The sequence below is a fragment of the Camelus ferus genome, chromosome 4 (genome assembly GCF_009834535.1).
Source record: "Camelus ferus isolate YT-003-E chromosome 4, BCGSAC_Cfer_1.0, whole genome shotgun sequence".
Taxonomy (NCBI): Eukaryota; Metazoa; Chordata; class Mammalia; order Artiodactyla; family Camelidae; genus Camelus; species Camelus ferus.
In genome coordinates this window covers 46,102,399-46,125,230 of record NC_045699.1, presented here as the reverse complement: position 1 = coordinate 46,125,230, position 22,832 = coordinate 46,102,399, and the positions used below count along the sequence as shown (strand labels likewise).

Sequence of the window (22,832 nt, the reverse complement as noted above, 5' to 3'; positions counted from 1 at the left end):
ACTGCAGTGGCTTGGGGGTGAGTGTTGGGAGGTAAAGAATGTAGGTAGGGGTACAGGCACCCTTTTCAGAAAGCTGCACTGACAGGCAAGAGAAAGGGGCCAAATCACTTGAGAAACAGGAAGCAGGAAGGAGCCTTCGACCAGGCTGGGGCCCAGCGGGGGCGGCGGAGTAACTAGGCAGGAGAGTAGGGGTCAGGGAGCAGAGACGGGGTCAGCGAGCAGAGACGGGGTCAGCGAGCAGAGACGGGGTCAGCAAGCAGAGACGGGGTCAGGGGTTTCTTCCTCAGTCATTTTCCAGTTAGTGCTCAAACCCAGTGGCTGTTGACTCGTTCAACTCTTGTTTTTGTTTATTCTCAGGACTTAATTTCCAACAACACTGTACCGTGTCTGTGCTGAGGGACACAAGTCTCCCTTCTCTTCTGTTCTCTCCTGTCTGCTCTCCTTCCGTTGTTCTGCTCACTCCCCCCACCCCCACCCCTACCCTGACAGGCAGAGGCCCAGACACCCAGGTTGGTCCCAGGACCACAGGAAGAAAGCCAGGTTCTGCTCTCAGGGTGGTGGGCACCCTGGTCCTGCTGAGGGTGGGTGCAGCCAGACTCCAGGCAGCCGACCAGGGGCCTGTGCTTCCCGTCGGGTGTGGCCACCCCGGGCTCACCAGATGTCAGCACTGAGAGGGGAAGGAGCTTGCTTGCCCAGGGTTGGCCCACAGACATTTCCAGTCAATAACCCTGCTTCTACAAAAATCAGGTGATCATATGAATAGTTAACCCATATTTCCACATATCCCAGTGTCAGCTGGGCCCTTGTGGGCCGTGAGATCTGGGAAGTACTGCCTCAACCCCCAAGGTGGGGAGGACATCCCGAGCCTGCTAGAAATTTCCTCCCGATCCCAGCCTTCCTGGTGGGCACAGTGCAGCTCCTGGTTCACGGATACCATCTCTCTTCCACCCCACATCACCCCGGAACAAGTCCCAGTCCTTTTGCCAGGGTCATCCCTCTTCCCATCTCACCCATCAAACATGTCCTGAATTTTTGTAGAACTTCCTGAAGGTGCAGAAGTCTGTGGGGAAGGAGCGTGTGGTCCAGCCAGCTTCCGTCCTGCTGCTCTCTGCTCTCTCTCTGGAGCAGACAGTGTCCCACCGGCTCCCAGGGTGGGTTTGGCCTCCTCTGTACACGTGGTGCCAGTGGCACCTGCCTTCCCAGAGCTTCACTTTCCACCAAGTCGTGGCTCCCGAGAAGGGAATTCTCATCCAGTTGCTAAAACAGCAGCAGTTTCTCCAACACTGAGGTAGAGTTGTCCTCACCCACATCAACTGCTTTCAGTCACCACTTCACTCTCTCCAGTTCTTTAACTAACTTGAGAACAGTAGCCACACTCACTTCAAAAATGTCCTTAGAGTTAGAAGCCCTTCCAAGCATTCACTTGACTCTGGAACCAGGACGAGCCGTGTGGACAGGCAGCCCAGACGCAGGATGGTGGCAGGAGCCCAGCTCGTGAGCGGTGACGTGCACACAGACAGGCCCTGTGCTGCCGGGTGTCTCATTTCAGAAGAAGCCAGAAATCTGGGTGTTCGTGTGAAATCACTGAGTCAGTTTAAATACTGACTATGAAGTCTAAAAATTTTAAGCACCATTAGGTGAAGTAAAACACATCTGTGGCCCGCACAACGCCTGAGGCGCAGGAGTTTCTCTCTGCTCTAGAGCCGCAGGAAGACTCCCCATCCTGGTGCCCAGCCACTCCCTGGTGACTCTCTCAAGGACGTGTGGAGCCACCTCCCTGTCTCCAGTCACTGGGTCATCATTCCGTCTGGGGAAGTGCATGTTCTGGCACTGGTCTCTCATTACCCAGCATGGTCAGGCTCACTGAAAAGTGCACGACGTGCCACCCTGGTGCCAGGAGGTCGCTGCAAACCATGAGGCTGACGCCTGGGACGCGGCAGTATCATCACCTGTTCACAGGCTGCCTCGTGAAAGCCCCCCATGAACAAGCACCTCTTGGCTTCGGGTTCAGCAGCAATGCCTGTGAGCTCTTCCTGCTCCAGGCTTGCCCCAGAGGCCTCAGGCACAGGCACGTGGAGAGTAGGGGTGCCCCGAAGGCCTGCTTTCACAGGGAGGGGGACAGAGCAAGGCCTCAGACATTGAGATGTCCTCACCTGCTTTGCAGGAAAGAAGTCTGGCTTGGTTTTGCCTCGGACTTACTCTGTCACCTTAAGCAAGTCTCTCATCCTCTCTGAGCCTCAGTTTCCTCACTTGTAACATGTGTGCAAAATTCCTGGCTCCTGGGGTCAGAATCAAAGAGAAATCCTAGTATGAATACATCTGTGAGCTGCAAAAGGCTAGAAGTGTTAGGACCTATTACTGCACTTGTCAGCCCTTAACTTCCCCAAGATGATCCTCACCCCAGCTATGACCCTTACATAGCCACAGAACTTCATTCTGGATTCCAAGGTCAAACTCAGGATGCCTCTCTGAACAGGACCAGGCGAGGGTCCCACTGGCCCACTGGCATCCTAATGCTCAACCAGGGCTCCTTGCCCTCCTCAGCCAGGTCCCAACCACCTCCCCCACTTCCTCTCCCCTCCGCAAAGCATGGCTCCATAAGGATGTGGCCAGGGAGGTTAGGGCAAGTGGCTCTGGACCCATGACTGCTGCTCTAGACACTGCCCCAGGGACACCTAAGAAAGAGTGCACAGTCCAAAAGCCAGGGGTTGGCCTACAGGCCAGCTCCAGGGGGCTGACTTGGCCTTGCCTGGCACCTGCGAATGGTAAGTCCCAATAAATGTTGGCTGGTGAGCAGCCCACAAGGCTGGTTCCCCCTGTGCCAACCTGCAGCATGGTCCAGTGCACAGGGCATGGGGCCAAGGTCAGAACACCTGCACCCAGGTCTCCACTTAGTCACTGCTTGCTATGAGTCCTTTTCTGGGCCTCAGTTTCTCCATCTATAAAAAGAGGAATTGGACTAGGGCACGACCCCCTTAGTGTTTAGAAATGGGGAGCCAGGGGAGGGAGACTGGCTGACATGGTGACTAGAGGGTGTTCATGGCATCCAGGAGCCAGGAGTTCTGGGTGCCCTGCACTGGACAGGACAGCCCCTCACAACAAAGATTTACACCCCCTCCAAAGAGAATAATTGCCGGAAGTGGCCCTGGGGAGAAACCTTGGTGGGTGATCTCACAGGTCCCTTCAATCTGGGATTCTGAAAAAATTCACCCAGACTCATAATCAAACATTTCAAAAAAATTCTTACTTTGAAATGACAGCTTCGAGCTTTGTTGCCTCAGAGATGTGTGACTGCTGCTGTTGAGATAAGCGGCCCAGCCCCGGAGGGATCTGGAAAGCTCCTCCCGGCTCCAGCGCTCTGTGACTCTGCGGTTGGAGATAATGATGATGGTCTACACATAAGGAGTGGGCTTTCCAGTCTCAAAAGCCTGCTAAACACACCGGTTACCTCTTTTGATCATCTTGCCAACCCGGGGAGGTTGCAGATGAGGAAATCATGGCTCAGAAAGGCTTAGAGATAAGTTCAAAGTCACACAGCTGGCAAGTGATGGACTTGGGAATCTGACCCCAGTGGCCTTTCCCTCCCTGCCCAGGCTTCCTTGATGGGACAACCTCTGGCATCTCCCCCAAAAGAGGCGGTGTCAACGCACCTGCCTTCCCAGGAAAAGAGAAGCATCTCAAGACTGAAACTCAGCCCAGAAAGGTCAGACATCCTCCCTCCTCCCACCACCACACACTTTCATACTCACATTTATATACACGTATATAACCTCCAGTAGGAAAACCTACCAATTTTACCACATATTTTAAAAATCAAGTTTGAAATTTAAAAAAGAGGCAGAAATGGCTCGGGAAGAAAGTTCCGAGAGCCCACTTCTGGGAGCTGGTCAGAAGGTGGAAGGCACCCACTCCTTCAAAGAAGTGCTGGCAAAGTCCTTGCCATTTCAGGTCCTGCCTGTGCGCTGCTCCCACTCCCAGGAATGCTCCCCACTAGGTTTTCACATGGTTGGTCTTCCCGCTGTTCAGTTCAGGTCTCAGACTACATGTCACCACTTAAGAAGAGCTTTTCCCAGACTACCTGACCTGAAGCAGGCCCTCACAGCGCCTTGTCCTTCTCTTTAGGAACACCTATCACCCCTCTGCTCAGAGCTCCTGTCAACCTCCTGTACCTTCCACTGAAATGCATGCTCCAAGAAGGCAAGCATTGTGAGGTCTCAGAACTGGACCCCAGCATCGAGCCGGGCACACAGCAGGCACATGAGAGATACTGAGTCGATTCTGATGAGGGAACACAGGACAAATATAGTCATCCCTCAGTTATTCACAATCACATTAGTTATCCTGTAAATTAACCCACGGGCTTATTTGCTGAGAAATGGGAAACTGAGGTCAAAAAAAGTGTGAGGACTTGCCCAAGGTCACCCAGCAAGTCTAGAGCAGGATCCAGGCCTTTGACCTTTCAGGCGTCAACGCCTCAAGCCAGGTCCGTATCCTTGCCTGTCTGTTTTGTGCAGCCTGACAAAGCCGGATGTTTGCAGGGGCCACTGACCTACATTGTGAATAATTGCATCATGCAGAGGGACTCTCAGGCCAGCTGCTCTCCTTTTGCTGCACAGATGGGGGAGGCTTTCCCGGGCAGCGTCTGCAAGCCTCCCGCTGAGCGGCGGCTGGACCAGGAGGCAGGTGTGAGCCCTTGCAGCCTCCGGCCATCACAGACAGGCGTGGCTGCTCTGCTGGGCTCTGCGCCCTGTCAGGCAGAAAGAGCATTTTATCAGCTTGATTTCATGCAGCACCAAAGCACAGCCTTCGCAGAGCTCCGGGGCTTCAGGGAGGCCTCTATCGAACGTTTAGCACTTAAGTCATTCCTCCCACGAGCAGCACCTCACAGTTTGTAGAACAGGTTTATACCCACTGTCTCCTTGGCATGTGAAAGGCAGGGCAGGCTGGGGGACACACATGGTGAGGAAGGAACGAACGCTGGTTTGAGAGTCAGACAGACCTGGGTCTGAATCTCAGCTCTGACACGTACTGGTTGGAGATTAGGGCATTACTTAACCTCTCTGCCTCAGTTTCCTCGTCTGTAAAGTGAGGTTAACGCCTTGTTGGATCCTTATAAAGCATCGACAAGATAACATGTGTAGAGCTCACAGCTTAGCAACTAGCACACTGTTGTCACTCGTGACAAGGCAGCTCTTGGTGTTTTAGGGTGGCTCTTATTGGCTGAGGCCAGCCCACTCCCCCTCTGAGGTCACCTCTCATGGAACCATCCTGATCTTACTAGAATGGAAGACCCACGAGGACAGGGCCCTTGTCAGTCCTGGTTACTGTCACATTCCCCATGCCCAGAACAATACCTGGCAAATGGTAGTGCCTGATAGTTACGGTATGAATGAATGAATGAATGATGACTTAGGTAATGCCCAGGTGAGCAACAAGGAAGAAAAATAAAGAAGAGAAAAAAGCAAGCTGAAAGTTCTTGCAGACCAGTCATCCAAGGCAAGGGAAACATTCTTAGGCCAATGGAAATGCTGTAGCCCACACTGTACAGAGAAGTGGGCCTGAAATCCCGGCTCAGGCCCTGACATCAAATCCTAGCGTGGCATCTGCAGGAGTCAGTGCCCTGTGCTCACTGGCACTGGGCGACGTGGCTGGCCCACACTGGGGACAGGGAGTGTGATGGCCAGTCCTTCCTTCCTCAGTAGCCCCCATTCACCCACTGCCCAAAAAGCAGGATGAGGCAGGTCTTCCAAGGTGCCTGGAGGTCTGGCCTAATTTAAGGCCAGTGAGTGCCTTCTAGAGAAGAGGACGCTGCTGCTGACGGCTTCGCCACTTGCAGCCCCACTGAGCTACACAAGCAGCTCTGCATCCCCAGCAGAGGGTGAGCCACGGCTGTTGGGCGGAACCCTCCACACGGTTCTTTGCTGCCCTCTAGCGGCACTTTGGTGCACGACAACGAGGTCAAGTAAGCACTCAGGTAGTGGCCCAGGTTCCCCACCACATCCTGTTGCATGGTCAAGCATCTCTCTTCATGTGTGTGACTGCTCCCAGCACTCTGAACTCCAGTCCCAGGCATGATCAGGACAGATCATACAGGAAGAGGCATGGCTCTTACAGTTTTCTTTGAAATTCAATGCAGGGCTGATTTGACTTTATTCAGATTCCCCATCCCCTATTCCTAAAACCACCCCCAACCACTGCCACTCTGGCCAGCGTGCACAAACCTGGGGCTGTGTGAGAGTGATGCTGACGACCAGGATTTTTTTTTTTTTGGCTTATTTCCAGATCAGTGCCTGTGTACTGGGGAGATTAAGTAGAAGCATCTCTGCCCACCCTTGGGACCAGTGACTTCTCTGAACTCTGGGCAGGCCCGTGGTTTTTTGCTGCCCTCTCACCTCCGCAGGAAAGGCTGTGCTTAAGTTTAATGAGATGGGTCGGGGACTGAAAGACCAGATTAAAAATCAGGATTTGAAGAGGTTAGAGCAGACCAGGATTGGGGGGGAGGGGAGAGGAGGGGGCACTAACAAGGTAAAAGGTAACCAGGCTGGAATGCCAACCACAGAAAGGGGAAGACAGAGCTACCAGCAGTTCCGTGAAAACTACCTGTGGGGTCCTAGTCAACCACAAGGAATTTATGAATCACCAGTGGAAGGTAGTTATTTAGAGCGCCAGGGAGAGCTGGAGAAAGGTGCTTAGCACTACCTGAAGTGTTGAGCTCAAATCTAGGTTTGCAGGACCAGGTCTACTTGTTGAGGGAGGTGATGCATCCTGGCAGATCTTCCCCTCCTGTGGAAAAAGAGTTTGGTATCTTTCTGGGGAGCCCTGGGAGAAAGACAAGGACCGAAGGTGGAAGTATAGGAGGAGAAGGTTCTGGTCCAATTTAAAAAAAAAAAAAAAACTCACCAAGAGTGGGAAGGAGGGCACTCTCTGTCACTGGGGGCAAATAAGCCAGGCAACCATTGTCAGCTTCCCATGAATAGAGTTTTCATTACATTGAAAAATGGGTATGACAGAATCACTCCTCTCTACATGGAGGATCTAAGAGTTCATCATAAATTACTGCCTTTCATGGTAGAACAGACACTGTCATCATTAATGGCCCTGCTGTTCATGCATGCCCGCAGCGGGCTTGTGCTACTGCGTTCTGAGTCTGCTTCGCTGTCAGACATTGGAGAAAACCAAGTTATGCCACTAAGTCACTGTTGACCTCGGGTCCAAGTTCTTCCTCAGTCTCCTCAATTAAATTAAATTAGGGTATCAGGAATCCCCCACCACCCTTAGAATCCAGCCACTTCCTGGGGGAGTAGCAGTGGATGGGAAATCTCTAGCCCTGGCAACTCTGGCTGTGGTTCCTGCGGATCACCTTTCCCTAGGTTTCTCTCACTAGCACCCACTGCCACCACTGAGGAGGCCGCAGGGGACCCTGCTCTCCCTCTAGCACTGCCGCGGGTGTGTGCACTCAACGACCATGGACCCAAAGAAGCTAAGCTAAAGCTTTCTGTGGCTTGGGACAACAAAAGGGAAATCAAGCCTGAGAGAGCATGCAACTGTGATCTAGTCACCAAATGGCCTGAGCCCTCAGGCCCCACCCCTCCCAGCTCCTCCTGCATCCATGTCAGGACACTATCTTCCTCAACTCATAGGAGCCCAGCCACTTGCCTGCCTCAAAGGCCAAGCCTAGTGAGCAGGGCCAAGAGAAATAGGGTGTCCATCCTGCACCTGCCTGAAGTCTGCCTTCTGCGTCCCTGGATCCCACCAAAGTGCCCCTTCTTCCTAGTGACTGACCCTGAGAATGCCTACCCCTTACCCTCAGGAATGTGGCTTTACCCTGGGCCTTAAGAGGACAACATCCAGAACACAGTTATTTTTTTTGTTCTTTTTTTTATTAATAGATTTTATTTTTTAGAGCAGTTTCAGGTTCACAGCAGAATTGAGCAGAAAAGACAGAGAGTTCACACATATCCCTCCCCACCCATACATATCTTTGATGAGATACCCTCAGTGGGATCAGTTCTAAAGACAAACAGATTTGCAAGGAAATCTTCAACTTTAGTTATTTGTTGTTGCTGGTGTATGGATATAGCAATTTTGAAACTGTTTTGTGTCTATTATAGAATTGAAAAAAATGAGTGAGTATTTTGATGTTGTTAGAAACTAGGGATTCACTATGGGAGAATACAGAAGCAAATATGGAATGAGGGAAAGCAAGGAAGAACTCTGTGGTGTTGGATTTTATCTTGATCTATATCTATAGATAGATGATAGAGACTGAATGATGATGGATAGATGGATAGGTAGATGGATAGATGGATAGACAGAGAGATAAAAGGGCCTCAAAGTAATGATACCCTAGGAACAGTGAGCACATCAAGTGCCCAGATCTTGGTTTCTAAATACTATTCTCTGCTAAAAGAACCAGGACTCTTCAGAGAAAAGGCTGATTCTAAGACTGGGCGGGGGGGAAGGAAAGTGTAGGGAGAGCCTGGAATATCTTGTGCCAAGAAATATGAAAGTGCTTAAAAAATTATAGGGACATGTGGAAAAAAACACAGGTGACAGCATGAAGGAGTTTTCTACTGGCCAAATCTGGAAAATTTTGAGCAAAATAAATAATAATAGTAATGGATTATAAGACATTGAATCTAAAAGGATCCCGTAAGTCCATACTGATACACATAAAGGAGTGGGAGGAAAGGAAAGAGCCTGTTAGCAGTATATTGCCAAGTATTTAAATGTAATGAGAGAGAGAGGTAGAAAATCACCATTTGCAGCCACCAAAGTAATCAGATAGAAATCATCAATGGATGCTGAAACCACTGAGTTAGTTTGTGGGGGAACAATATACTCACATAGTCTCAAAGTATCTCCCACAGATTATTTATTAATTACAAGGGGGAAATGGTACCTCTGAAGTAAAGAGATCTGGCAGACATCACCTCAACCAAATGATCACAAGCATCACCAATAATGGGGCAAGTGCCATCAAGTGCCCCTGATGTGAAACATTGAAGAGGTGAGAACATCACTTATACAGGATTCCTGCCAAAAATACATAACCTGAATCTAATCATGGAAACACATTCAGACAAACCCAATTGAGGGACATTATACAAAATAACTGACCTGGAATCTTCAGATACATCAATGACATGAAAGGAGGCTGTGGTCTTGTTTGAGATTGAAGGAGAAAGGGCTGATTCCAAGGCTGACTGCAGACATGACAAGTGAATGCGACATGGTTCTGGATTGGGTCCTTAAAGGACATTAATGGGCCAGTCGGCAAAGTTGTAAAATGAGTACTGTATTAGATAATATACCGTATCAATGTCAAATTTTCTGAATTTGGTAAGTGTACATGGTTATATGAGAGAATCCCTTGTTCTTAGGAAATACATGCTACATGTTTAGAGGTAAAGAAGCGCCAGGATGTCTGCAACTTACTCGCAAATGGCTCAGAAAAAATATATGTGTACAGTAGATATTTTTTCACTCCCTGGGTGTCTTTTTCTCCTCTTGCCACCACCTGGCTGATTCCACAGTTTCCCAGTTCAGACTCCTGAGAGAACGTGCTTGGATTGAATCCTCTCCACCACCCCTCTTTGGGCAGAGCAGTTTGCACTAGGAAACTTCCTAGGTCTCTGATAAGCCCCTGGATTGGCTGCCTAGGGTCTGGTGCCCACCCCTTGTCCAATCAGCTCCAGCCCAGGAAGGGTCATGTGGTACATAACATGGCTGCCACCATTGCTCCCTCAGTGGAGGTGGTGGGCAAGAGGGTCTCCTTAAAAGGGTTTGGCAGGCCCCGTGCTTGGCCCAGCCAGTAGATACTGAACCTCCAACTGCCTGAGTTAATTCCAGAGACACCTGAAGGCCTCCTGACCTAACTGTGTGCCTCATTCTCGCCCTCACTCTTCTAACAAACGTCACAGATGCCTGCTCTGGGCCAGGTCTTGTGCTAGGTACTAGGGGTACAGAAGTGACCCAGTCCCTACTCTTAGGAGCTCTGAATCAAGTTGGAAAGATATGAAGAACTCAGATAACTGAAGTTCAGAGCTGAATCACAACCAACAAACAGAGGTAACCAATACTGGTTGAGGCGTGAGCCCCATGGAACACAGAGGTGGGGTCCAAAAGGCCTCCTGGATGGTGGCACTGGCTGTGGCTCATGGGAGAGGAAAGGACTGTCAAACAGGGACTTGGCTGCTGGGAAGATGGCCAGTGCCATCCTTGGGTTTCTGTAGCCCCCCGACTGTGGGAACAAAGGAACGAGCCTTGGGCTGGAATGGTAAACAAGTTATAAAAAGCTGCAGGCTCAGAGGTGAGAAGGCTGGTTAGCCAATGACGGGTAAGATCCCCAGAGGGGGGCAACCTAAGACAGGCACAGCCGCCGGAGTCCAAGAAGAATATTGTGAAGCAGCTGTTTCTCATACATTCTGCCCTGATAAGCTGTAAGGCTTGCTGGTGCCAACACGAACATGATTTACCAAAACATAAAGGGTCTTCTGACCTTGAGCCAGACACTACCAGTTAACCATTTCCCTTGTCATTCTTCTTTGCTATATAAGACTGTATAACTTAAATAAAGCTTTAGAGTAGCCATCAGCTCTCTCCGCATACGGTGTGTATGTGTATATGATGTTGCGACACCAACAGTTTCTGTCTTCTCTTTGCACAGCCGGACCCAGCAGGACGGGACATCTCCATCCGCCCTCTCCTGGAGCACTGTGAGAACACCCACATGACCATCTGGCTCGGCATCGTCTATGCCTATAAGGGGCTTCTCATGGTAGGTGCAGAGCAGGAGGCAGCGTGGGGAAATGCTTCTCTGTCAGAGCTCTCTCCCTGGGGCCTCCGTCAACATAAAAATAACCAGAGCCCCCAGGACCAGGCACTTACTCCACGCCAGGCTCAGTGTCTGGCACATGTCATTTCAGTCGCACAACCCCATGTGAGATAGGTACAAATCATGTCCCCATTTCCCACTGATGAGGACGCTGAGGCTTGGTTTGCCCGAGGTCACTCAGCTAGTAAGTGGCAGAGTCAAGGTCTTAGCTAGAGAGTAACCCCCAAGCCTGTGAGCGTGCTTCCCAGCTGCCCCTGTCCTGCTCCCTGAACAGCAGTCTGATAACACCTAGCGCATGTTCACATCCCTGCATTTCACTGAATCTACCTCCTGTGGGAGGTGAGTGGAATCATCCCCATTTTATAGATGGGGAAAGTAAGGCTCAGAGAAGTTAAATGAATTGCTGAAGGCCACCTGGTAACCTCCAATCTCCAAACCCAATACTCCTCCCACTCCATTCATCTGTGTAATCAAAGATCACATACCAAGCCCACCTCTCACGGTTGTAGAATTTCAAAGTTAGGAAGGACTTGAAAAGGGAGTCTCACCCTACCTTACCCCAGGTTAACCCTTGAACCTTCTCTTCACATCCTGTGCAAGCCATGCCTCCACTTAAATCCCTCCAGGGTCAGGATGCTGGCCACTGCACCTCAGATCTTTCCATAGGAAAGTTAAGCCACCATCTGCCTCTGTGTGGCTACCACTTAAAGGCTGAGAATGAAGCCCTCTCCAAAGGCCATTTCTTGTGCTGCTCAAATGCATCCTTACCTGCTGCTGCTTCAGAGAACTGTTATTAATCCTGGTCCTGCACAGGGCCACACCAGAAGATCATGTGTTACAGAGCCCCAGGCAAAGGGTGCCCCCCACTTCATACTAGTTGAGACCTTCTTGTGGTTTCCATGGAGATCCTTTGAGGACCACTGGGGTACAGTCTGGGCCCCATGACGTAACAGGACATGCATGAAGTAGAAACGGGACCTTGAGGACATGGTCACCAGGGCTGTCAGAGACAGGGAGTACAGACCCCAAAGCAGACCCATCATGCACAGAGTTGTCAGAAGGCAGCCCTCGAGTTTAATAAAGAAGGATCTGTCTAACAGAGCAGTGTCCACAAAGGTGATCGAGCCCCTGGGCGGGAAGGAGCTCCCTTCATGGAAGGCATGCAGCATCAATTACTTGAGTTTCTCGGCCCTTGCTGAGTAAAGCGCATGAAGCTAGACTCTCTCCAGGATCCCTCCAGCCTCCATGTTCCTTGATCCTGAGACTCTGTGAAATTAGATAATGGTGAATCAGACTGACTCTTTAAACTGGATTTGTCTGTAATGTTTTGGCCATCTATTATCTTCTCCACCTACTTCCAAAAGTGAATGGAGGTGACTGTATCTCTTCCAGAGAAACTAATACCTTCACCCAGATCATGTCCATAAAAGCTCTTTATTTGACAGCACAAATGCTTTACTGTTTCCAGCATGTGCAAGGAACCGTCCACAGCCCTCCTGGCCCTTAAGGCTCATGACCAAAATCCCACCTCCCGGCCCCTTCTGTTCTGAAACCACAGAATCTCAGGGTGGAAGGAACATACACAGCCCTGTAGGCCGGTTCTGCTCTCAGATGTGTCAGCCCCCCAGCCCACCCTGAGCATCCCTAACAAGTGTTCATTCACTCACTGCTTCCACACCTCCAGTGATGGGGAGCTCACCCCCTTCAGCCTGTGCCATCTATGGATGGTGTATCAGTTTCCTGTGGCTGCAGTAGCAAATACAAACTGGTGGCTTAAAACTACTGAAATGTATTCTCTCACAGTTCTGGAGGCCAGAAGTCTGAAATCTAGGCACAGCCATGCTCCCTCCAAAGGCTCCAGGGGGAAACGCTCCCTTGCCTCTCCCAGCATCTGATGGCTCCAGGCATTCTTTGGGTTGTGGCTGCATGACTCCAGTCTCTACCTCCACCTGGGCCATCCAGGATGATCTTGTCTTGAGAACCTTAATTATCTGCAAAGACCTTTTTTCCAAATAAGGTCACATTGACAGCTTCCAGGGATTAGGATGTGGACATATCTTTAAGGGCCACTATTTCAACCTACCACAGATGGATTGCTTTTCTAGAAAGTTCTTCCTTATCCTCAACTTGAATCAGCCTCAGTGTAACATGTGACTGTGAACACTCATTCTACTTCTTGAAGGCCTGAGAACAGGTTACCCTCTGTTTCTTCCTGACACTCGTCAGAGATTTGCAGCCAACTACTAGGTCCCCAGACTTGCCCACATTTTATGACCAGTGGACTCTTGTGATGGTTTGGTGGCCCATCATTAGTGTGGCAAGGAGCAGGCATCCCAGGCACCCACTCAGCCCTGACACGTTGCTGTGGGACTGGAGGCAGGTCATTTCGCCTTGCCCAGCCTCCGTTTCCTCCCCTGTAGGACGGGGACAGGCCCGCCCAGCTGGCACGGCTGCTGTGGGACTGAAGGGGCCGCACTCCAAGGACCCAGCACAAAGCAGGCTTTCAACAGTGCATGTTTCCTTCTCTCACTCAGTATCTGCTTCCTGGGCTCTGGTTCCCACTTTAATTGGAATTTTTAAAAAATAACATGTCCATCTGTAAGATAAAACACTTAAAAGGAGCAAACTACAACTGTGGTTGTAAAACAAAATAACCAATTATAAAATAGTTACTAACTTATTTTTCTATCAGACATATCAGTTTACAAAATGCTTTCACACCCATCTTCTCATTTCGTCTAGATAGAAGCCCTGAGATAGGTGTTACTGTTATTCCCATTTCACAGATACTGAAACTGAGGTTCTGAGAGGTGATATGATTTACCCAAAGTCACACAGCCAGGGGATAGCAGAGCAGATTCCAGACCCTCTGGACTCTACCACATGGCATTGTGCTGCCAATTAAATCAAACCTCAGAGTGTAGGCCCTGGATGAAGTTAAATGGCTTGTGCAGCTGTTGGATGCCCCAAACTTCAGTGATAAAGCCAGAGGGAAAGGGGGCCTTTGTAGGAAGACCTCCTGGAGGGGCTGGCCCACAGCCAAAACCCCTGCACCAGTCAGCAGTCCTGATCAGCTCTCCCTCCCGCCCACACCACCATTCTGCCCCACATTCCGCCTGCACTTTCTCTGGCACCTGCCCTTCCTTTAGACAACCCTTGCAGGCTAAACCCTAAACACCCTGATTCAGATCACGTTTGACTTCTACTCATTTCAGCTAGGACATGAATTGGTTAGGAGTAGAGCTGCAAGTGACAGAAAACCTACAAAAACAGTAGTTTAAAAAAAGGTAGTTAATTTCCCTCTCAGGTAAGCAGAAGAGCTTGTGTGGAGGCTCTTAGACTCTTAGTCCCTTGCATCTTGCCTCCCTCATCTTCATCACGCATCTTCCACATCATGGTCTAAGATGACTTTATAGTCTAAGATGGCTGCTCAAGCTCCACCCATCACATTCCACTCCATCTGCTGGAGTGGAGGAAGGAGAATAGCATTTTCCTCTAAAGACACTTGCTAGAACTTGTACACACCACTTTCACCTACATGGCATTGTCCAGAACCTAGTCATATCACACCTAGCTTCAAGGACGGCTAGGAAACGCAGTCTCTCTATTCTGTGTGACTGTGTGCACTGGGGGGTAATAGAAGTCCCAGACACAGGGGCTCTGTCTGGTTCAACAGAAAAAAGACTGGACTGAACTTCTAGGGACACAGTCCACTTTTGTCACCAGATTGCTGTGTGGCCTTGGGCAAGCGCCTTCCTCCTCTCTGGGCCTTCGGGTTCTCTGTGGAGCAAGGCGACGTGGTTGAGATCATGTCTGACGTTCCTTCCCACTGCCGCCTCCTGTGCATCTGTGCGTGAACCAGTGGTGGGGGTGAAGGAGAACCAGACAGCGAACACCCCAGCCTGCATTTCCTCGGAAGGACTCAACCTGGGGCCACAGTGGGGACAGATGGTGATATCCAGAAGACCCAGACAGCAGCAAGCCCCCAGCCTCCCTCCCCAACCCCCACCTCCAGAGTAACCCTCAGTTCAGCAGCTTCTCAGAGCAGGAGCTGCTTGGTAATGACCACCTCTCTCCCCTTTTTGTCACCGCTGCAGTTGTTCGGTTGTTTCTTAGCTTGGGAGACCCGCAACGTCAGCATCCCTGCCCTCAACGACAGCAAGTACATTGGGATGAGCGTCTACAACGTGGGGATCATGTGCATCATTGGGGCCGCCGTCTCCTTCCTGACCCGCGACCAGCCCAACGTGCAGTTCTGCATCGTGGCCCTGGTCATCATCTTCTGCAGCACCATCACCCTTTGCCTGGTGTTTGTGCCCAAGGTACAGGCAGTCCTCTGCCCCCACTCTCACCACTCTGCCATCCTGTCCGGCCTCACAAGGGGATTGCTGAGTTTCCTCCACTTTCTAAAAGTCTTATGCACTTTTTTCTTTAACTGATGAACACAATTCACATCACAAAGTTTAGAAGATGCAGAAAAGCAAAAATCAGATTTTTCAGAACTCTCACATAGTCCCCCCACCCAAAAATAACCACTGTTAATGTTTTGGTTTGGTTTTTTTACTGTTAATATTTTTGATGTATCCTTCCAGTCTTTTTTTTAGTGCTTAGGCAGTGATGTTTTTTCAGATATAGCTGTAATTTTTTTTGACATTTTTTTATTGAGTTATAGTCAGTTTACAATGTTGTGTCAAATTCCAGTGTAGAGCACAATTTTTCAGTTATACATGAACATACATATATTCATTGTCACATTTTTTTTCGCTGCCACAAGATCTTGTATATATTTCCCTGTGCTATACAGTATAATTTTGTTTATCTTTTCTACTTTTTAAAATCCCAGTCTGTCCCTTCCCACCCCGCGCCCCCTTGGCAACCACAAGTTTGTATTCTACGTCTGTGAGTCAGACACAGCTGTAATTATAGCATGCTTTGTAGTTGCCTTTTTCACTTAGCTTTTGCCCCTTGTATTTTCCCACATTCATAACCATCATTGAGGGGAAGTTCTGTAACCTACTTGTCTTCTTGATCCCTTATGGGTGAGCATTACAGTATTTCCAGATTTCTTATATTATAAGTGTACTTTTATTTCTCCTACATAATACACTTTTCTTGTTTCCAGTCATTCCCTTAAGCTAGAGTCACAGAAGTAGCACTAGTGGGTGAAAAGGAATAACCATTTTTAACAGCCACTTACATTTTCATTCATCTGCAGGGCTTACCTGAGTGATAGCTTCCAGATATTATCCTACCCAGCTTGAGTCAATAACTTCTTAACTCTGTCTTCTGCGTCTTCCTTTATTCTTGGGCCCCACCGAGGTTAGGTTTTCTCTACACAGATCAGCCTACTAAAGAGGTCAAGGCCTCCAATTCACCCGCCCACTGCTGGGTGGGATAATGTCAGGAAAATATCTCTCAGGTCAGTGGTTATTTTGGATGGAGGAGCCACGGGACCCCAGTGATCTTTCCTCTCCCCTGGGCACGCAGTCAGTCCCCAGTCAGGCTCAGCTGTGCCCCAGAACACCTCTGGCATGTACTCCTTCCTTTGGGTGTCGACACTTTCCCAGGCTCCAGGCCAAGCCCACAACTTCTCTGCGTGCACTCACATGTTCTCTCCACCCTGTGAAGATGCCAGGTTGACCCTAAGCCCAGCTCTGATCAGGACACTCTGCTTTGTCACCCTCGACAGCTCTTCACTGCCCTCCTGGCTCCAGGATCAAGTGCCCGATACTGGGCTGGCTTTCAGGATCACTGGATCCCTCTAGGCTCCCCAGAGAACCCTGTCCATCATCCAGCTGCCTTTCTCTATAAGTACCCTGAGCCCCCCTGCATCTGCATGTGCCATTTCTTCCCCCTGGAATTCCCTTACCCTCCCATCCTTCCAGGCCCTCCCCAGAGCCTAGCTCAGGCCCACAGCACCGTGCTGAGCACTGTGCCCTGAATGCCTGGCCTGGTGATGATCTGAGTCCTTCCTCCATCCCCGCCTCTCACCTCTGAACCAGAAGTCCTAGTGGACAGGGGCCACGGCCATGGTTCTAACAAGCACAAGCCTTCACTCTCCTCCCACTGTCTTCACAGCTGTCACCTTCAGGTTTATTTTCTACATGGAGCAAGGCCTGAGGCAGAGTGAGGCTCAGCTGGAGCAGGGCATAAGCGGGATGGCAAGGATGCGGGTGGAATCAGGGTCAGGAGACCAGACTTCTACCGGCAAGGAAGAAAACCGAGACTCAGAGACAGGAAGAGGCCTGCGCGAGGTCACACACAAGCAAGGGCCAGAGACAAGCCTGAGCCCAGGGCTCCAGACTCTCAGACTGTGTCCTTCCTGGGGCCCCATGTTGCCTCCAGTGCAGGCCCTGCTGGGAGGGACTGGATGGGGCCTGAGAGGAAAGACCCCAGGGTTCTCTTCTCAGCTCTACTTTTGTCCTTTCAGCTCATCACTCTGAGAACAAACCCAGACGCAGCAACTCAGAACAGACGATTTCAGTTCACTCAGAATCAGAAGAAAGAAGATTCTAAAACCTCCACCTCAGTCACCAGTGTGAACCAAGCAAGCACATCCCGCCTAGAGGGCCTGCAGTCAGAAAACCACCGCCTGCGAATGAAGATCACAGAGGTACCTCCCACAGTGCTGGTCACCAGGGCCCCATCCTCCACGGGAGCCCCCGGCCCGTGCAGGGACTCCGAGCTGCCGCTCCCCACCTCGGCTCCCCTAGGACACCCACACATCATGGCTGTGCAGTCCCATCTGCTGTCATTATGCTGTTAAGAACCACGGGAACATAAACTAGACAGAGGCAGTTTGTCAGAATCTCATAGAAGTTTATTGTCCATCTGGCCAAGGCTCTTGGGTTACAGCAATGCCTCGATTCAAGGCATCTTCAGAAAGAAAGTTCTTAAGAGATTTGTGAGCCCCCAGATTATAGCACTGATTTGGGAAAACTTAGTTTTCTACCTCCTGTCTGTCTCCTTTACCACTCACACAGAACTCTTCACTTCTGACACTTCTGGTCACCAAATGTGTGTGTGTGTCAAGGGGGAGGGGGAGGGAGTTCCCGAACCAAGCAGTTCTCTTCAACACCATCTGGGTGTACTAGAATTTAACTCATTCTAACACCATCTGCCTAGACATAGTGTCAGACCCCAGAGGTTAAAGGCTCCTCAGCCTATCCCACAGACCACCCCCACCCTACTTCAGATGCCAGTCACAAGTAGTGGGCCCCCTGGTTACCCACAATCCTGTCCAACTTGGCCACACACCAGACGTTTCCATGACCCCTTCCTCAGGTTCAATTAATTTGCTAGAGCAGCTCCCAGAACTCAGGGGAACACTTACTTACATTTACCAGTTTATTAGAGGATATGATAAAGGATACAGATGAACAGCCAGGAGGGGATACAGTGGGAGAGGCCAGGGGCTCCTGAGCACAGAAGCTTGTGTCTCGTGGAGCTGGGGTACGTCACCCTCCCAGTGTGGATGTGTTCGCCAACCCGGAAGCTCTCCAAACCCCACATGTTGGGGTTTTATGGAGGCTCTGTTACCAGGCATGATTGATCATTAACTCTATTTTCAGCCTTTCTCCCTCCTCAAGAGGATGGGGGACAAGGCTGAAAATTCCTGGTTTCTAATCATGGCTCATTCTTTCTGGTGACCAGCCCTCATCCTGGAGCCCACCCACAGTTGCCCAGTTAGAACAAAAGATACCCCAACACCCAGGAAATTACAAGGGTTTCAGGAGCCCTGTGTCAGAAACCCAGGGCAGAGGCCAGTATGTATTACTGTCTCATAAGCAGCTTCCTAAGTATATCCCCGCCTCCATTTTTCACTCTCCCAACACAACCCGTAACCACTCACATCTGTGTGATGCACAGCAAGAGAGGAGGAAGTGAGGAGGAACGTCTCAGGAGGGAGAGTTTGCTGCAACAGACCTCACTTTTGTCCTGAAAGTCCTTAACTGGTCCTTGAATAGTCTAGAGAGGCCATAATCGGATTCCTTGGTGCCCAAGCCAAACCTCAAATCTGGACTTTCTACACTAGGGAGGAGAAACCGAATCACCTTCCCCTTCTCCAGCCCTCCCTTTAGGTCTCAGGTGTGACCAAGCCCATGATCCTTGGGTTATGTCTTTAAGGGAGGAACTCTGATTGATGAGTGGGACAGGAAAGGAACAAAGAAAAGTGAGCTGTTAGGGTACTGGCTAAGTTGTTATAATAGAGGCCCCAAAATAGAGTGGCCCAAAGAAGATACATGTTTATTTCTCTCACCTGACAGTCCTGGGGAGAGAGGTCCAGGTTGGCAGACAGTTCTGCCCAAGGTCACTGCTGACTGAGGCTCTTTTACTCTTAATTGTCTGCCAGTCCCCAAGGTGTCTTCCTCACTAGAACACTTAAAGCTGCGTGGACAGCATGTCCTGTTCCCAGTCCCTGGAAGGGAAGAGAAAGGAAGTCCATGCAAGGGATCGCCTTTTAAGCAAGTGATGCGCAAGTTGCATACATTTTGGTTCTGCTCCAGTTACACTGGCAAGAACGTATGTGATCACACTGGAGGGCTGGGAAATGTCGTCTCTAGCCAGACAGGCCCAAGAAAGAAATGAGATGTGGGATTGCCAGATTAAGTACAGGATGTCCAGTTAAATTAGATTTTCTGACAAGCAACCAATCATATTTTTAGTGTAAATATGTCCTATATAATATTTGGGATATATTTATACTTAAAATTTTTTATTCCTTATTATCTGAAATTTTGATTCTTGTTATCTGAAATTCAAAGGTGACTGGGCATTCTGAATTTTTATTTGTTCAATCTGGCAACGTTTTGGGGGACTCACTATACTCTGCCCCAAAGATCCGCAGCACAGCTGTCCGTGCCTCTAAAGCGGACAGCTGTAGCATGGGACAGCCCTCCATGTGCCACGGGATCAAAGCAGGAAAGGTTTCTGTCCCCCAAAGCCCACTGCTGATTCTGCTGTCATATCAGGCCTCTCAGGGACTAGTGATACCGCACGTCCCTGGGCCTTGACATTCGAACTCCACTTGCACCCTCCAGCGATGAGAAGTTCACTCACTTTAGGAAACCTGAGATGCCGGCCATGGGCAAAAACCCTAAAAAGTTGGGGTTTTCCTGGGACTGAATCACAGTCTGGCCTCCTGTTGCCTCTACTCTTTGATTCTAGCCCTGCTGTCTGAATCACACAGAAAAAACTTCTTTCTCTCCTCCTCCACATGAAAACTAATTAAACAGTTTAATGGCTGTGCTCTTGCCATCGGAATAGCAGTTTATGACTTCCTCTCCCTTACCTGTAGCAGGATGCCCACTACTCTCCCCAACCCACACCCACTCCCCAGGCATCTCAGGGGCTGAAATGTCCCAGAGCTTGCATCTGATTTTTATGTAACTTGGAAGCAACTGGGATCCATCCTGATTAACCCCTTTGCAGGAGCTCCTACTGGCCTGAGTCTCTGTGACAGTGTGAGGCTCAGAGCTGACCAGCCCTACAGATGTGTCCTCCCCACCGAGGATCCCGCTAGTATCAATAATAATAATTATAGTAGTATTGTGACAGTAGCAGGTTACCCTTCTTATGTGGCAGGCATTGGAATAAACTTTGACTGCATCATCTCACTTAATCCCCATGAGATAGATACTGCTATTACCCCATTCTACAGATGAAGGAGTTGAGACTCAGTTCTCACCAGCCAATACACAGCCAGTAAGGGGCAGCCTTGAGTTTGCCCCCAGGCCTGTCCAACCTCAGAGCCTGTGCACTGATGCTCTCTTGCCCTGCCTCCCCACTCCCCTCCCCCTCCCCCTGCCTCCCCAGGCTTGCTTAGCTGCTCCGTCAAGGCTCACACCTGCACTGAACACATCACTGCACAGCCCAGGCCTCTCTCAGCATAGCTTCTCCTGGAACAAGTGTGGGCAAGCGCCTTCTGTGTCTCCTCCCCAACACGCAGCAGCCCATGTGTCTCTCAGTGCCCTCCTGAGGCCAGCCAAGGCCCAGCCCTGTGACCCTGTGACCCTGTGACCCTGTGAACCGCTTCCTGGCTCTGAGGCCTGGCAGCCAGGGCCAGGGCAGGGGCTGGGCCGGGGGCTCTGACTCAGCCGGAGCCTTTGTCTTCTAGCTGGATAAAGACTTGGAAGAGGTCACCATGCAGCTGCAGGACACACCAGAAAAGACCACTTACATTAAACAGAACCACTACCAAGAGCTCAACGACATCCTCAACCTGGGGAACTTCACCGAGAGCACAGGTAGGAGGCGGGGGGGCCCTGGGTATGACACCAGCCTCCCCTCTTCCATTTTACAGACGAGGAAGTTGTACAGGAAAGGTACTCATGCACGTACAGGAAAGGAGTGGTCAGTAAGATGATATGTTGCTCAGCTCCACCAACCACTTGGGAAATAACAGTCCATTTTTTGCCCGCATTTCAGAAAGCTTTTAAAAAGATTCCCAGTGTCAGTAAGAGTGTGTGGAACTGGGCATCCTCCTGCAACGTTCTGGAAGTCGGTCTGGCACTCTCCAAATGTCAGGTGTTAAGCCCCTTGACTAGCAATCCCCCTAGCAGGAGGCTGCCCCTTGGAAATACTCCCACGTGGGCAAAGGTGTAGACACACAGTATTTATCATAACACTACCTGTAGGCAAGAAAAGCTGGAATTAACTTACACGTTCATCACTCGAGGTGGATTCATTAATTATGATGCAGCTAAACAAGACACATGGTACAGCTCTTAAAAAGCGAGCTCCGGAGAGCTGCTGCAGAGACCACAGCAGAGAGGGTGCAGAGGGACGATGGGCTCTTTTGCATTCCGTCTCCTTGGGCCACTATCCTAAAAAATGATTGCATTGTTGATTTTTCAAAATCAAGTTAACAGAATCTATTGCAATATTGTTTTGCATTCAGATGGAGGAAAGGCCATTTTAAAAAATCACCTCGATCAAAATCCGCAGCTACAGTGGAACACAACAGAGCCCTCTCGAACATGCAAAGATCCTATAGAAGATATAAACTCCCCAGAACAGTAAGTACCTTCTCCTTGAGAATTATTGCCATAGAGAACGTTCCTCCCGCCCAAGAGTTTACAACTGGCACCATGTTTTCACGTGCATTATTTCACTTGGACTCCACAGTAATCCCATGAGGCAGGTCAAATTACAATGCTCATCTTACAGCTGAAAAGACTAATACTCAAAGAGGGGAGGTGACCTGCTAAAGCTCACCAGTTGCTAAATGTAGGAGACAGGATTTGAACTGGGTCTGTCCAACATCAAATCCCATGTTCTCTGCCTTTGTGATGTATATAAAACAACCACAGTCACCTAACACCGATTTACTGAGACCTAGTATGTGCCAGGCACAGCCGTGACAAAAACAGATAAAATCCCTCCACAGAGTTTACATTCTGTCTGGCAAGACAATAACTTAATAAGAAAGCAAACCTTTGTATGTTAAGTGATAGGTGCTCTGGAGAAAAATAAAGCAGGGAAGGGCTTAAGAAGTATCATTTTACATAGGGTGGTCAGAGAAGGTGACATCAAAGCAAAGACCTGGACATCTCCAGTAGCTTGGTCCCCCGTGGCAATTTTTAGTTCTTCCCAGTTTACAGCAGATTGGAAGCAGTAATTTAAAATGTTGACTCTGAAACTTGTTCCCTGGGAAGTGACAAGAGGTAAGGAGCCAGCAAAGGGAGCCCAGGCACCAACTGCAGTGTCATTTGGGGCCCTTTGGTCTTAGAGCCAATAGCATCTCAACCCAGTTAGTTCCAGAGCCTCGCAGCTGATGGTCCAGTACCATTACTGATGGTTACATGGCATTCATCAGTGGTCTGCGTATTAGTTCCCTGCACTAGAGTGCAAGCACCGTGAGGGCAAGGCATAGCCCTTCATACGTCCCCTGGACTGAACAGAGGTTCCAGCACTGAGTAGGTCTTCAGCAATGAATTAGTGAAAAGGCAAACAGGATCCCAGCAGACAGCAGAATGTGTGGCTCTGACAGCCA

The 22,832-nt window shown here is 49.9% G+C and overlaps 1 protein-coding gene and 1 long non-coding RNA gene across 8 annotated transcripts in view; one reads left to right on the top strand and one right to left on the bottom strand.

The window, feature by feature from the left end:
- The window catches only part of LOC106729685, a 42,649-nt gene that overhangs the window by 4,947 nt on the left and 14,870 nt on the right, over positions 1–22,832 (bottom strand). Inside the window, exons 4-8 of one of the 5 annotated variants that reach the window (XR_004319345.1) lie at positions 21,500–21,663; positions 19,098–19,256; positions 4,550–4,747; positions 3,248–3,366; positions 1,011–2,279 (exon numbers count right to left, since the gene is read on the bottom strand). This is a non-coding gene — a long non-coding RNA (uncharacterized LOC106729685). Of the gene's footprint in view, positions 1–325; positions 2,280–3,247; positions 3,367–4,549; positions 4,748–19,097; positions 19,257–21,499; positions 21,664–22,832 lie in introns of those variants that run through there. The other 4 variants (XR_004319342.1, XR_004319343.1, XR_004319344.1 and 1 more) reach the window with 4 other exon arrangements.
- The window catches only part of GABBR2 (gamma-aminobutyric acid type B receptor subunit 2), a 352,698-nt gene that overhangs the window by 326,204 nt on the left and 3,662 nt on the right, over positions 1–22,832 (top strand). For all 3 annotated transcript variants that reach the window (XM_014559751.2, XM_006185246.3, XM_032478052.1), the window contains 5 exons: positions 10,670–10,780; positions 14,935–15,159; positions 17,268–17,450; positions 20,955–21,084; positions 21,738–21,855. In XM_014559751.2, coding sequence (XP_014415237.1) covers positions 10,670–10,780; positions 14,935–15,159; positions 17,268–17,450; positions 20,955–21,084; positions 21,738–21,855 — 767 coding nt within the window. The remainder of the gene's footprint in view (positions 1–10,669; positions 10,781–14,934; positions 15,160–17,267; positions 17,451–20,954; positions 21,085–21,737; positions 21,856–22,832) is intronic.